General features: G+C 50.0%; 1 protein-coding gene across 1 annotated transcript in view; it reads right to left on the reverse strand.

Moving 5' to 3' along the window:
* The window catches only part of EXOG (exo/endonuclease G), a 43,387-nt gene extending 33,942 nt beyond the window's left edge, over positions 1-9,445 (reverse strand). The window contains exons 1-4 of the mRNA XM_050941554.1: positions 9,307-9,445; positions 4,098-4,118; positions 3,367-3,516; positions 1,682-1,821 (exon numbers count right to left, since the gene is read on the reverse strand). Of these exons, the coding sequence (XP_050797511.1) occupies positions 1,682-1,821; positions 3,367-3,516; positions 4,098-4,118; positions 9,307-9,445 (450 nt within the window). The remainder of the gene's footprint in view (positions 1-1,681; positions 1,822-3,366; positions 3,517-4,097; positions 4,119-9,306) is intronic.
* Between the last annotated feature and the right edge of the window lie 5,157 nt (positions 9,446-14,602).

Below are 14,602 nucleotides of genomic sequence, written 5' to 3' on the forward strand. Positions count from 1 at the left end.
TTAGAACAAAGCTTAGTACAGGTAGTGGTTGTACTGTGAAATATTCCAGTTAACATATCTAACCCTATTTAAATCCTGGGCTTCATTGTACAAGCTGCTAAACATGTTGAAATAGCTGGAAGAACCGACAAAGTCCATTAGTGATCCTTCCACTATAAGTAAAATGACTAGTGCATTAATCTACTATATAACAGTGCTGCCATCACCCTGCTCCACAGCATATTACATTTCAGGACAGGAATGCACTTTCAGTCTGCTTCCTAAATAGCAAATCATCTATATTATGGAACAAAATCAAACTAGGACCAGATAGAATCAAGGATGCTTTGTTAGTCAATGGATTAAGGGACCGATATTTTGGCATGCTTATGTTACAACTTCATAGATCAGGTAAGAAAAAACACTTTTTGTAGACTTTAAGAGGACATCTAAGGCAAATGGTAAGGCAGTCCCTTAATGCACTGGTTTTCAGACTTTTTTCTGAGGACCCAGCTGAAGAAAATTATTGATGCCCATGACCCAACGGAACTGGGGATGAGAGGTTTGGGGTATGGGAGGGGCACAGGGTTCGGGCAGAGGATTGGGGTGCGGGGGTGAGGTCTGCGGGGTAGGGCCGGGAATGAGGGGTTCAGAATGTGGGAGGGGGCTCTGGCTTGGGGCACGGGGTTGGAGTGTGGGAGGGGATCAGGGCTCTGGGCTGGGGCCAGGGTTGAAGGGTTTCGGGTGCAGGAGGGGTTTCAGGTTTGGAGAGGCTAAGGGCTGGGGCAAGGTCTTACCTCCAGCGGCTCCTGGTCAGCAGTGCTGCCTGGGTGCGGAGGCAGGCTTCCTGCCTGTCCTGGCACCACGGACCGCACTGCACCCTGGAAGTGGCCAGCAGCTGGTCCAGCTCCTAGGTGGAGGCACACAAGCAGCTTCGTGCAACTCTCACCCACAGGCACCCCCCCACCCCCAGTGCTCGCTGGCTAGTTCCCAGCCAATGGGAGCGGGGAGCCAGTGCTCGGGGCAGGGGCAGCGCGTGGTGACCCGTGGCCCCCCTGCCTAGAAGCCGGACACCCTGCTGGCAGCTTCCAGGGTACAGTGCGATGTCAGAATAGGTAGGCACTAGCCTGCCTTAGCTGGGCAGCACCGCCAATGGGACTTTTAATGTCCTAGTCGGCGGTGCTGACCACAGCGACCCAGTGTCTGACATACCATGACCCAGCACTGGGTTGCGACTCGAACATGGAGAAACTCTGCTTTAATTCACTTCATACACAGAATTAGAAAGGGAACAGACCTTTAATCCATCTCAATTATTCCCCTGCCAGTGCAGGTCAGCTCTCTACAGTATGTTTGCTAGTGCTTTGTCCATCAAGGTTTAAATATCTCAGTACCTGTTGGCTAAGAGGACAGTGCTGCTTTCCTCCACTCACTTACTAACTAAGAATCAGAAGAGACCTTTAAGGTGTGATAGGTAAATCATTCCCATGTTACAGATAGAGAAGCCAGGGCATAGAAAGTTGTGAGTTGCTCAGTTTCACACGGCAAGTCTACAGCACAATCAGGATGAAAACCCAGAACTCCTGATTCCATATCTTGTCCCTCAACAAGTAGGCCATGCTTCCTCTCAAAAACACCCCCATTACAAATAAATTATAGATCACTCTCCCACTGACAGACATACATTAAGAAGGATTCTTACTGTTGAATATTTGTTATCTCCTGCTGGTGCCATATGTCCTCGTGACCACCCGCTCCCAACGTAGTCTTCATTGACAGCACTAAACATGAGAGGGATACTAGGATCTGGTCTGAATTTGCAGTGCCTTCGATCTGCGTTGCCTGAGGAACAGTATACTAAATAGTTAGGTTATTAGCGAACCATCATCATTACAGAATAAAAAAAGAGCTGTTTCCCAATGTGCCTTCTCAAACTGCTTACATTTCAGGATTCTACACGTGATCTGAGTATTATTTTCCACCTCAACTTTGACAGAACTATGTCTTAATCAGGGAAGCAATCAGACATATATCAGAATTGCATGTCTCAAGATGTTTAATTTCAACTGGCTGATCAGTTTGATTCTGATACTTTGGACAACATTTTAACATGTCAGATGGTTACAGACACTTGAATACAATTGTAAAATTACTGCTTTCATCTTTTATGAACTAGTGAAGTCAATGGGACTACTTTTAGTCAGTTCAAAGTGCTCTCAGCATCATGTCTGTAGTTTTGAAAGCTACCCTGAAGATTGTGACTGAGATATAGCCAAAGGGATGCTACTTATTTTGCAGTTATACAGGTACCTTTGTTACCAATAACAACTTGCAATATTAAAACGTAATAATTCTATAAATTTAAATTAAGACGGTTGTATATTATTTGCATTTCATTCAGATGGTGAAAACAGTTTAGTGGAACTGAAGCAACGTAAGTAATGGGTTACAAAGAGTATGTGTTACATACTGAGAAACATATGTAATACAATGTGTTACATTAATTATTTGGTTTTGCTCAGTTGATCCCACTTGATTCAACTTTCCCAAAAATGTTATTTCAGGGCTACATATTACATACTCCTATTTTTCTGGCACTTTCTATATTATCTAAATCTCTCACAGAGCTATTCTGATTAATTCAGCCTGATCCTGTGCAAAGACAAACATGGGGTAGATTCTCAACTGGTGTAAACTGTGATAGCTCCATTGAATAGAGCTAAAACAATTTACAGTAGCTGAAGATTTGCCCCAGGATCACCTTTAAGAACTTGAGTAATCCCACTGCCTTCAATGGGATGTTCCAGTGAGTGAAGTTAAGCATGTTTGCAGATGGGTGCGGCGCTGGGGCCTTAGTTTATGTAGTTTAATTTTACATTGGTAGCCTCACAGTCATTAACTTCACCTTTTAAGACTCACTTCTGCAAGGTCACCTACAAAAAATGAGTGTTTCAGATGTACACACAGCCGCTGAATCACCAGCCATGTGTCTGTGTAAACTGTACAATCACCTCAGCCTGTACCTGTAACTCTTGTCCTTCCTGACCCCTCCCCTTCAAGCTGTATGGAATATACTCAAACCCGTCACATCTGTCACGTAAACCCCAATCCTGCAGAGAAATCCTTCAATGTGATCCCTTCTGCCAGCTCACAGTCCCACTAAGGAAAATGCGACTCAGAACAGGCACAAGGACTTGCACTGGCAGATTCCTTTTACAGTTCTAGGGTCATTAATCCAGCACTTCCATGTAGCCTCACTGACTTTGGTGAGACTGAGCGGGCATAAGGATCCATCTCCACAGAGCTCATTGCAGGATTGGTATTTTCTGTGACGTGCCTATCCCACTTGTGGATGCCATCAAAATAAACAAACACACACATACATACCCAGTGTCTTGTGCTTTGAAATATGTTCAATCACCCATCTAGGCACCCGTTTTGCCTGATCATAAGACAGTGCATGATTTGTGTAACATCTGGTCTCTGTTCCAGCTACAGGGAATCCATACTGTTCCAGCAGAGACTCTTCCACTGGTTCTAAGGGGGGAACAAACAAAAAGTGACCCTCAGATGACACAGGGATTAGAAACAAAAGAGGGAGGGGAATGTCTCTCAGGTTTTCTATACATAGTATTGAATAACTCTCTATTTGAGTTGAACTGAAAACATATTTAAGACCAAAAAAAAGACACTTAAAAAAATAACTCATGTCCACCAGAGACACGTCCATGCTTGACACCAAACTTACGTTAAGTGTCTGGCTGGTGAGTCTTGCCCACATGCTCAGGGTTTAGCTGACTGCCATATTTGGGGTCGGGAAGGAATTTTCCTCCAGGGAAGATTGGCAGAGGCCCTGAGGGGTTTTCGCCTTCCTCTGCAGCATGGGGCCCGGGTCACTTGCTGGAGAATTCTCTGCACCTTGAAGTTTTTAAACTATGATTTGAGGACTTCAGTGGTTCAGACATAGGTTAAGGGTTTGTTGAGGGAGTGGGTGGGTGAGATTCTGTGGCCTGTGTTGTGCAGGAGCTCAGACTAGACAATCATGATTTTCCCTTCTGACCTTAAAAGTCTATGACATTTAGAGTGTAAACCTGTAAGGATAACCCCCGCAATGAAGCCGGGGGGTTTGCTCTGGGGGTCTTCTGTGGCATTTCGGCAGCGAGGGGTCCGTTGGTAACACGGAAGCCCCGGGGCGGATCCCCGCTGCCGAAGTGCCACCAAAGCCCCAGACCGCCGCCGGGTATTCAAATCAGGCCCCGCAGTTAATAAAGCCGGCCCTGAGTTTGGATGCCAGCATCATCAATGCTGTCTACATCACAGTGGCTTGCTGTGCTCATCACAATCTTTGCAAAACCAGAGGTGAGCCATTTCCCCCTGAATGGACCTATGACAACGAGGGGCTGCTGAATCAGTACCCTCAGCCAGGAGGGACACCAACCACAGCTGGAGCTGGATGCACCCAGGCCACAGAAGTCAGGGATGCTTTGTGCTCCCACATTATGGACTTGCACAAGCCAATGATGTGATGGGGAAGAAGCTCATTGACTGCGAGAGGGTTTCAGTGCCGGGGAGGGTGGGGGGATGATTGCCACGCAATGTACTTACAAATGACATGACAACCTATCAAATGGGGGGGTTGATTTAAACATGGATTGATATAGCTAACTGTATTGAGGAACAGGGTTTGCATATTAATTTCTAATTGTCCCTGATCATGTGCTCACCTTTATTATTTGAAATACACTCCGTAGAATGTGATGCAGTGACAGCAATAAGCTTTGATAAAAAGCTTTATTTATAAATATGTATTTAACTGCCCACGGCCCCTTCACCCACCGCCAGGCAGGCCAGCTGTCTATTACCACACCAAAACACAAGTAACAACAGAACCTCCTACTGTTGTATGTCCTCCAGTCCCCCATTCTCTTTTCCCTTCTTTCCCCGTTTGTTGCACTGGGGGAGGTAGTGGAGGTATTGACAGGGGAGGCGGGCAATATAGAGGACTACATGGGGCAAAGCTGCCCTGCCCAGCTATGCCTGAGGCCCAATTGCACGGGACACCAACCATGGAGTTTTCCACACTGTTTCTGGACAACATCTTAAGGTACCCAGAGAGGACTCAGGCTATAGTGTGAGTGATGTAGCAGGAACCAGCACTCTTGCAGCCGTTAGTGATATCAGCTGCTCAAACAGTTCTTTCTGCTTAACTATGTCTTCCACCCTTAGGCCCGGTCTACACTACGCGTTTATACTGAATTTAGCAGCGTTAAACCGATTTAACCCTGCACCCGTCCACACAACGAGGCTCTTTATATCGATATAAAGGGCTCTTAATACTGGTTTCTGTACTCCTCCCTGATGAGGGGAGTAGCACTGAAATCGGTATTGCCATGTTGGATTAGGGTTAGTGTGGCTGCAAATCGACGGTATTGGCCTCCAGACACTATCCCACAGTGCATCATTGTGACCGCTCTGGACAGCAATCTGAACTCGGATGCACTGGCCAAGCAGACAGGAAAAGCCCCGCAAACTTTTGAATTTAATTTCCTGTTTGCCCAGCTTGGAGCACCGCTCAGCATAGGTGACCATGCAGTCCCAAATCCAAAAAGAGCTCCAGCATGGACCGTAAGGGAGATACTGGATCTGATCACTGTATGAGGAGAGAAATCTGTTCTATCACAGCTCTGTTCCAAAAGACGAAATGCCAAAAGCATTTGAAAAAATCTCCAAGGCTATGATAGACAGAGGCCACAGCAGGGACTCAACACAGTGCTGTGTGACAAGCGTAACAGAAAGCCAAAGAATCAAATGGATGCTCATGGACGGAGGGAGGGGGGACTGAGGACTCCAGCTATCCCACAGTTCCCGCAGTCTCGGAAAAGTATTTGCATTCTTGGCTGAGCTCCCAGCGCCTGAAGGGTCAAAAACATTGTCACGGGTGGTTCAGGGTATATGTCATCAATTTCCTCCCCCCGTGAAAGAAAAGGGGAAAAAATCGTTTCTCGCTTTTTTTCAGTGTCACTGTATGTCTACTGGATGCTGCTGGTAGACGCGGCGCTGCAACGCTCAACAGCAGCATCCCCTCCCTTCCCTCCCTGATGGCAGACGGTGCAATAGGCTTGGTAACTGTCTCTGCTACCCTGCAAAGGCAAATGAATGCTGCTGTGTAGCACTGCAGTACCGCCTCTGTCAGTAGCATCCAGTACGCATACGGTGACAGTGATAAAAGGCAAAACGGGCTCCATGGTTGCCATGCTATGGTGCCTGCCAGGGCAATCCAGGGAAAAAGGGCGCTAAATGATGGTCTGCCATTGCTTTCACAGAGGAAGGAATGAGTGACGACATTTACCCAGAACCACTTGCGACACTGTTTTTGCCCCATCATGCATTGGGATCTCAACCCAGAATTCCAATGGGTGGGGGAGACTGCAGGAACTATGGAATAGCTACCCACAGTGCAACGCTCCAGAAATCGACGCTAGCCTTGGTACATGGACGCACACCGCCAAATTAATGTGCTTAATGTGGCCCCGTGCACTCGACTTTATGTAATCTGTTTCCAGATACTGGTTTCTGTAAAATCGGAATAATCCCGTAGTCTAGACATACCCTTAGTTGCCTTGCATGTTCCAGGAACTGCAAAGCAAATGCCTGCTCCTGTGCTGAAACCCTGTTCTCAAGCTGTGCAGCCAGCCTGAACCTTTCTGCTTGCCTCTTCCCATGCCTTTCCTCTAACTTGGGGTACTGATGAGGTGAGAGGGGGTTGGTCTAGGGGGCAGGGCAGTGAGGAGGGTTTTGGGGTGCTGATGAGGTGAGGGGAGGTTGCTGTAGGGGAGCAGGGCAGTGATAAGGGTTTGGGGTGCAGACGAGGCACGGGGAGGTCAGTCTCAGGAGGCAGGGCTGTGAGGAGGGTTTGGGGTGCTGATGAGGCGAGGGCGGGAAGGTGGGTGGGGACAGGGCAGCGAGCAGGGTTTGGGGTGCTGATGAGGCAAGGGGAGGTTGGTCTACGGTGGTACAGCAGTGAGGAGGGCTTGGGGTGCTGATGAGGAGAGGGGGGCCGGTTTGGGGGGGGCAGGGCAGTGAGGAGAGTTTGGGGTGCTGATGAGGTGAGGGGAGATTGATCTATGGGGGCAGGACAGTAAGGAGGGTTTGGGGTGCTGATGAGGCGAGGGGGGGGCCGGTTTGGGGGGGCAGGGCACTGAGGACAGTTTGTGGTGCTGATTGGGTGAGGGGGGCCAGTCTGGGGGGGCAGGGCAGTGAGGAGGGTTTGGGGTGCTGATGAGGCGAGGGGGGGTCGGTCTGTGGGGGCAGGGCAATGAGGAGGGTTTGGGGTGCTGATGAGGCGAGAGGGGGCCGGTTTGGGGGGGCAGGGCAGTGAGGCGGGTTTGGGGTGCTGATCAGGCGAGGGGGGCAGATCTAGGGCGGGCAGGGCAGTGAGGATGGTTTGGGGTGCTGATGAGGCGAGGGGGGCCAGTCCGGGGAGCCAGGGCAGTGAGGCGGGTTTGGGGGGCTGATGAGGCGAGGGGGGGCAGTCTAGGGGGGGCGGGGCAGTGAGGAGGGTTCGGGGTGCTAATGAGACGAGGGGGGACGGTCTAGGGGGGGCCGGGCAGTGAGGAGGGTTTGGGGTGCTGATGAGGCGAGGGGGGCCGGTCCGGGGGGGCAGGCAGTGAGGAGGGTTTGGGGTGCTGATGAGGCGAGGGGGGGCAGATCGGGGGGGCCGGGCAGTGAGGAGGGTTTGGGGTGCTGATGAGGCGGGGGGGGGCAGTGAGGAGGATTTGGGGTGCTGATGAGGCGGGGGGGCAGATCGGGGGGGCAGGCAGTGAGGAGGGTTTGGGGTGCTGATGAGGCGAGGGGGGGCAGTGAGGAGGGTTTGGGGTGCTGATGAGGCGGGGGGGCAGATCGGGGGGGCAGATCGGGGGGGCAGGCAGTGAGGAGGGTTTGGGGTGCTGATGAGGCGAGGGGGGGCAGATCGGGGGGGGCAGGCAGTGAGGAGGGTTTGGGGTGCTGATGAGGCGAGGGGGGGCAGATCAGGGGGGCCGGGCAGTGAGGAGGGTTTGGGGTGCTGATGAGGCGAGGGGGGGCAGTGAGGAGGGCTTGGGGTGCTGATGAGGCGAGGGGGGACGGCCTAGGGGGGGCAGGGCAGTGAGGAGGGTTTGGGGTGCTGATGAGGCGAGGGGGGGCAGTGAGGAGGGTTTGGGGTGCTGATGAGGCGAGGGGGGACGGCCTAGGGGGGGCCGGGCAGTGAGGAGGGTTTGGGGTGCTGATGAGGCGAGGGGGGCCGGGCAGTGAGGAGGGTTTGGGGTGCTGATGAGGCGAGGGGGGCTGGTCTAGGGGGCGGGCAGTGAGGAGGGTTTGGGGTGCTGATGAGGCGAGGGGGGGGCAGATCGGGGGGGCCGGGCAGTGAGGAGGGTTTGGGGTGCTGATGAGGCGAGGGGGCCCGGGCAGTGAGGAGGGTTTGGGGTGCTGATGAGGCGAGGGGGGGCAGATCGGGGGGGCGGGCAGTGAGCAGGGTTTGGGGTGCTGATAAGGCGAGGGGGGCCGGGCAGTGAGGAGGGTTTGGGGTGCTGATGAGGCGAGGGGGGGCAGATCGGGGGGGCGGGCAGTGAGCAGGGTTTGGGGTGCTGATGAGGCGAGGGGGGGGCAGTGAGGAGGGTTTGGGGTGCTGATGAGGCGAGGGGGGTAGGTCTGTGTGGGGCAGGCAGTGAGAAGGGTTTGGGGTGCTGATGAGGCGAGGGGGGCAGATGGGGGGGCGGGCAGTGAGGAGGGTTTGGGGTGCTGATGAGGCGAGGGGGGCCGGGCAGTGAGGAGGGTTTGGGGTGCTGATGAGGCGAGGGGGCCGGTCTAGGGGGGCAGGGCAGTGAGGAGGGTTTGGGGTGCTGATGAGGCGAGGGGGCCAGTCTAGGGGAGGCGGGCAGTGAGGAGGGTTTGGGGTGCTGATGAGGCGAGGGGGGCCGGTCCGGGGGGGCAGGGCAGTGAGGAGGGTTTGGGGTGCTGATGAGGCGAGGGGGAGCAGATGGGGGGGCCGGGCAGTGAGGAGGGTTTGGGTTTGGGGGGCTGAGGCGAGGGGGGGCAGTGAGGAGGGTTTGGGTTTGGGGTGCTGAGGCGAGGGGGGGCAGAGAGGAGGGTTTGGGGTGCTGATGAGGCGAGGGGGGCGGTCTAGGGGGGGCAGGCAGTGAGGAGGGTTTGGGGTGCTGATGAGGCGAGGGGGCCGGTCTAGGGGAGGCCGGGCAGTGGGGGAAGGGCTCTGGGGCTAGCGGGGCCGGGGACTCCCAGGGCAGAGCCTGCGGCGCTGCGCGCGGGCACTTCCTCCCCGCACCCCGCTCTTACCCTGCGGCGCGGGGCCGGGCTGGCTGCGGAGGAGCCGCAGCGCGGCCAGGCCGGAGGCAGCGGCGCCCAGCGCGGCCCCGCAGACGAAGGCGCCTAGGAAGCGGCGCTTGGCGAATCGGGCGCCCGGAGTCCCCGCCATGGCCCGGCCGGGGGTAGGAGGCGGCGGCTCCAGCTCAGCGCTGTCCGCACAGAGCCCCCTGCCGGCCGGCCGGGGAGAGCAGCGGAGCCGCCCGGCCAGCCCCGGCCCCGGCCCCGGCCTGCCGGGAACCGCTGCGCCAGGGACCGGGCGTGAGGCCCGGGGCTCCCCACTAGCCTGGTAAAGGCCCCTCGGTTTGCAGCCTAAGGCCGCTTCAGAGAGAGGCGGGAGGGACCAGCTGCGGAAAGTGTAACCGCTGCGCGGGGGTTAAATCCCGTGGGTTCGTTTGCTGCAGATCATCTCAGTGAGGAGACTGGAAATAACACACCGGAAATGTTTCACTCTGAACCGTGGGAACAAGCCACCCGCGCTCATGCGGGGTTTTCCAGCACCTGCAATTTTTACATTAAGAACCGCTTATTTTTTCCCTAAAATCTGCTGTGTTGAGGGAAGGGCTCTAGCCTGTTATGCATGAGGTCAGTGATGATCGCAAGGGTTGCTTCTGGCCTTGGACTATGTTATTCTAATCTGCACCCGGCCCTTGCTGCTACCCGGAGCAGAGGCAATTTCTGTTCCCTGAAAGCGGCTTCAGCTAATAAATTTAGTCTTTAACTGAGATGGGTAACGCCGTGAGACCAAGGAAAAATTATGCTTAAGAAAAAATGAGGAAAAGGAGGTGCCAGGCTTTTTTTACCTACAAAGATTTCCATTTTGTTTAGATTTTTTAATATCTAAGTTCTTTCCACAAGGTAAAAGACATACAAGCTGACTTATGGCAGTAAAGTTGTATCCTAACCCTTCTCCACCACCCCCCAGAAGGTGTAAATGACATGAGAAGTATGGAAAATGCACAAAGATGGTAATAGTTAAAGTTGCTGTGTGGAAAAGCACATAGGAGCTGTGATCTTTAGAGCCTGTAGTTATGAGTTCTAAAATCTTGGGCCCCCTCTGAGAAGCACCCTGACTCAAGGCTTGTCTACACTACAAAATTAGATAGACTCAATTTAGGTCAACCAACTGCCCCCACCATCATTCAAGCAGTGTTGGTATCTACATTACCCTCCTTCACTGGCGGAGTGCAGCCTCACCACGAATCACTACCAACTGAAGTGGGGCATTATGGGGGCACTGACAGTCATGCAGGACTCACAGCTGGAGCCCCTCACCCTAAGGTTACAGCCCCAGTTGTGAACCCAGCCCACTCAATTTCATAACAGGGAGCCTTACCAGCCTTAAAGTAGACCAGGGGGTCCTCATACTAGAGTCAGGACCCCTCAGGGGGTCATGATGTTATTACATGGGGGGGGGGGTCACAAGCTGTCAACCTCCACCCCAAACCCTGCTTGCCTCCAGCATTTATAATGGTGTTAAATATATTAATAAGTATGTTTAATCTATTAGTGAGGACACTCTCAGAGGCCTGCTGTGTGAAAGGGGTCACCAGTAAAAAAGTTCGAGACCCCACTGAAATTGGCTCTGGCTCAGAGCAGAGGTACTCAGAGCTGTGGGAGCTCCAGGGGGAGCTAGGAGCCCAGGCAACCAGGCTCACAACAGAGATCTCCGCACACAGCTGAACGCCTGGGCTTTCAGCACTAGGCAGCCTAGCACTAGGCTTGCAGCTCGGGCTGTCACCCCTGAGTTGAGGGCTGGCTCCAGCTGTGAACCTCACTGGGCTCAAGTTCACAGCACAGAGCCTACCAGCAGCAAAACTGACATTCTTGTCAATGTACACGTCTAGCTGTGAACCCCTGACTGCTGACAGAATGACAGCTAACAGCTGAAGTAAGTAGTGCAGTGCCTATAAGTATACCGCGTCATCCTAACTACACTTACATAAGTGCTACGCCTCACGTGGAAGTAGAAGTGGAAGTGTAGCAGGCCACTTACTATGGCAGAAGCAGCATTCTAGTGTAGACACTGTCCTAATTAGATCAGTGTAAACTGCCTTAGGTCATCCTAATTCTGTAATGTAGACCAAGCCTCAGCCACACACAAGCTTGTAGCTCCTAGCAGATCTTTTCATTGTTTCTGAAAAGCAGAGCTGTTGCACTACTCAGTCCTTCAGTTCCCTGGTCCTCCAACTAAGAGCCTTGAAAATAAGGATGGAGGGTAAGATTTAATGGGTGCTCTGAAATCCGTACTTAGGCATCTAAATAACTGGTCTGATTTTCTAAAATGCTGAATGCTCAGCAACTCTCACGGACTCCAAATGGGCATGCCAAGTGGAAAGAGGACATGTTCAAAAAAGAGTAACTATATCCTTATATAGACAGAGTAATTTGTGAAAATATTATATGCTGATACTATTAACCATCCTCCAAAAGGAACACACAACACAACCCAAAGTCATAACTAGAGAGCATGTCACCACAGAGGCCTAGTCCACACTACACAGTTAAATCGATTTAAACAGCGTTAAATCGATTTAACTCTGTACCCGTCCACACTACAAGGCACTTTAAATCAATTTTAAGGGCTCTTAAAATCGATTTCTGTACTCCTCCCCAACGAGAGGAGTAACCCTAAAATCGATATTACTGTATCGATTTAGGGTTAGTGTGGACGGAAATCGAAGTTATTGGTCTCATTCCTTTAATGTAGCTACCCAGAGTGCACCGCTCCGGAAATCGATGGTAGCCTAGGACCATGGACGCACACCACTGAATTAATGTGCCCTAGTGTGGACGCATAAAATTGATTTTATAATATCGGTTTTATAAAACCGGTTTTAGTAATTTCAATTTTATGCTGTAGTGTAGACGTAGCCAGAGAATCAGACCAGGATACCTTGCTTAAAATCCTTTTACACACACATTTGCAAAAGAAGCGCTCATCTCACTGAAATTTTGGTGATATTTAGTTTCTAACATCATGCTGAGTTACATAAGCAGCACAGAGATTCCAGTTGTCAATGTTCAGCACAATTTCCTTGATGTCTTCCTTCTCCCACCCCTGCACCCACCAAGGTGGGAATCAAAGATGACATGGGGACAAGAGGAAGCTGCAGTTCCAATCCTAGCTCTGACCTCCACTCCTTTGTCCAAGACAACCATCTCTGTACCTTAGCTTCCCCATCTATAACACAAGGGTAACATGCTGCCCAGGGGAACATGAGTTAATAAATGTTTGCAGAACACTTCAATGCTAAAGATTAACTAAAACCATATTTGATGTCCCTTGGTAGCTGATGAGGGCTTTTGTTGGCCAGGTACGCTGCTCCTACACCTTATCCCAACATGCTCATGGCTGTCCATTTCCATGAATCTTGTCTGGGGACACTAGAATGGCAAGGAGGCCATACACAATGAAAATGCTCTGCAATGTATTTTGAAAGCAAATAATTCAGTCAGGCAAAGAAGAAAAAAAGGCCTTTAGAGGTTGCATCAATAAAAGAAGAGCTTAATATTTGTAATTTATTGTTTATTTTCATATACAAAAAGATAAACTTGAAATAGTTCTTTCTAGTTTTTTTCCTCCTATTTGTTGGGGTGTAGCTGCTTCACACAGGGCAAACACTACATTCATACTGGTTTATTCGGGCACCCAGTGCAAAGCTGAAGCAGCAAAACCCCAGCTTGGCAGATCTAATTTCAATCTTGAGACTCATTTCTAAAATACCACAGTAAAAAGGAACAAAGATCCACTGCAAATGTATGAACTATGATACAATTTTCTTTCCAAAAACATCTTCATTTCATAACTGCAATACCATGGATGTCTGCTTTAGGCCATTTTATATATGTGTATATATATCTATATCTATATGTAGATATATAGAGAGATATATATAATATATATAAAAAATCAGCACACTTCAATCCAAAAGGGGTTACAGCAACGAGCTTAACTCCGTATACTTTTTTTCTTTAACAGGATACTTCAGTATAACTTTTGTTAACTCAGTAGTACAAGCTAGCTCTGTTCTACATCTTTAATAGCTACAAGAGTGAAATATAACCTACAACATTTACATTTCACATATCTTGGTATACAAACAGTGTTCACTGAATTTGAGCCAAGGACCAAAAGAATCTTTAAAAATTATTTCACCATCTGATAGAGCTTCCTGTGATTTACACTCAGTTTACTTCTGCAATCTTCTAAGTCTCATTGTCAGAGTTTATTAAATCATTCAAACTGGAAATCCTGGAGAAACAGGTTACTGCAAACTCTTATGTATATTCTATATATACAAGTTAAGTAACACAGCGTAATAAGACTTAGCTATCCATCCTAAAACTGATAATACACATTTTTCACTAAGCTAGACAAGTCTTAGGATTCTTTAATTTTTTTTAATAAAGCACAAATTTAGAAGTAGCTGGTAAAACTGATAATATGACAGTTTAAAATGGCAAATGGTTCGGATGAAATTTCTTTCTGCTGGTGCCAAAACATTTTCAGTTTTGTACTATGCTGTGTTGTTTAACTGTATGTGTCTAATGTTACACGCAGAAAGCTCTTTCCACAAAAATTGACATCAAACTGTACGTAAGTCAAGTCAACTTTACAGTATAAAATTAGTCAAATTTCACAGAAATGTGAAAAAATATTAACAGGTGAAAGATTAAGCCTTCAACTCTATCATGAGGATCATGCAGAATTCCTAAGCAGATATTTCGAACAGATTGACAATGGCATTGTGCGGATTTATGGCATAGAATTAAGATCAAGAAGCACGTTACTCAGGCCTTGTACACATTAGCACTTACTTCAGTATAACTTAAATCACTCAGAGGTGTGGAAAAGTCCCCCCTCCTCCCCAAGCAACGTAATTTACACCGACCTAAGCACTGGTATGGACAGTGCTATGGCCGGTAGGAGCAGCTCTACTGCCGACCTAGCTACCACTGCTTGGGGAGATGGAGTAATTTATACTGATGGGAGAGTTCTCTCTTGTCATCATAGAGCATAGGCACTAGCAGCGCTACAGCGGCACAGCGACATTGGTACAGCTGTGCCACTGTAGCAACTCTAGCATAGACTAGCCCTTAGTCTGCAGAAACCACCTCCTTAAATTCGGATGGACTAAACAGCTGGTTTTGCACCATTACATAATTGCATGGAAAGGCCAGTGTTCTAAAAAGTATCTTCTGGGAGACTAATACTTTGTAAAAGGTGTACCAAAGATCCCCTGTAACCATCAATAGCCACACACAC

The sequence above is a fragment of the Gopherus flavomarginatus genome, chromosome 2 (assembly GCF_025201925.1).
Source record: "Gopherus flavomarginatus isolate rGopFla2 chromosome 2, rGopFla2.mat.asm, whole genome shotgun sequence".
In the NCBI taxonomy this organism is placed as follows: domain Eukaryota; kingdom Metazoa; phylum Chordata; order Testudines; family Testudinidae; genus Gopherus; species Gopherus flavomarginatus.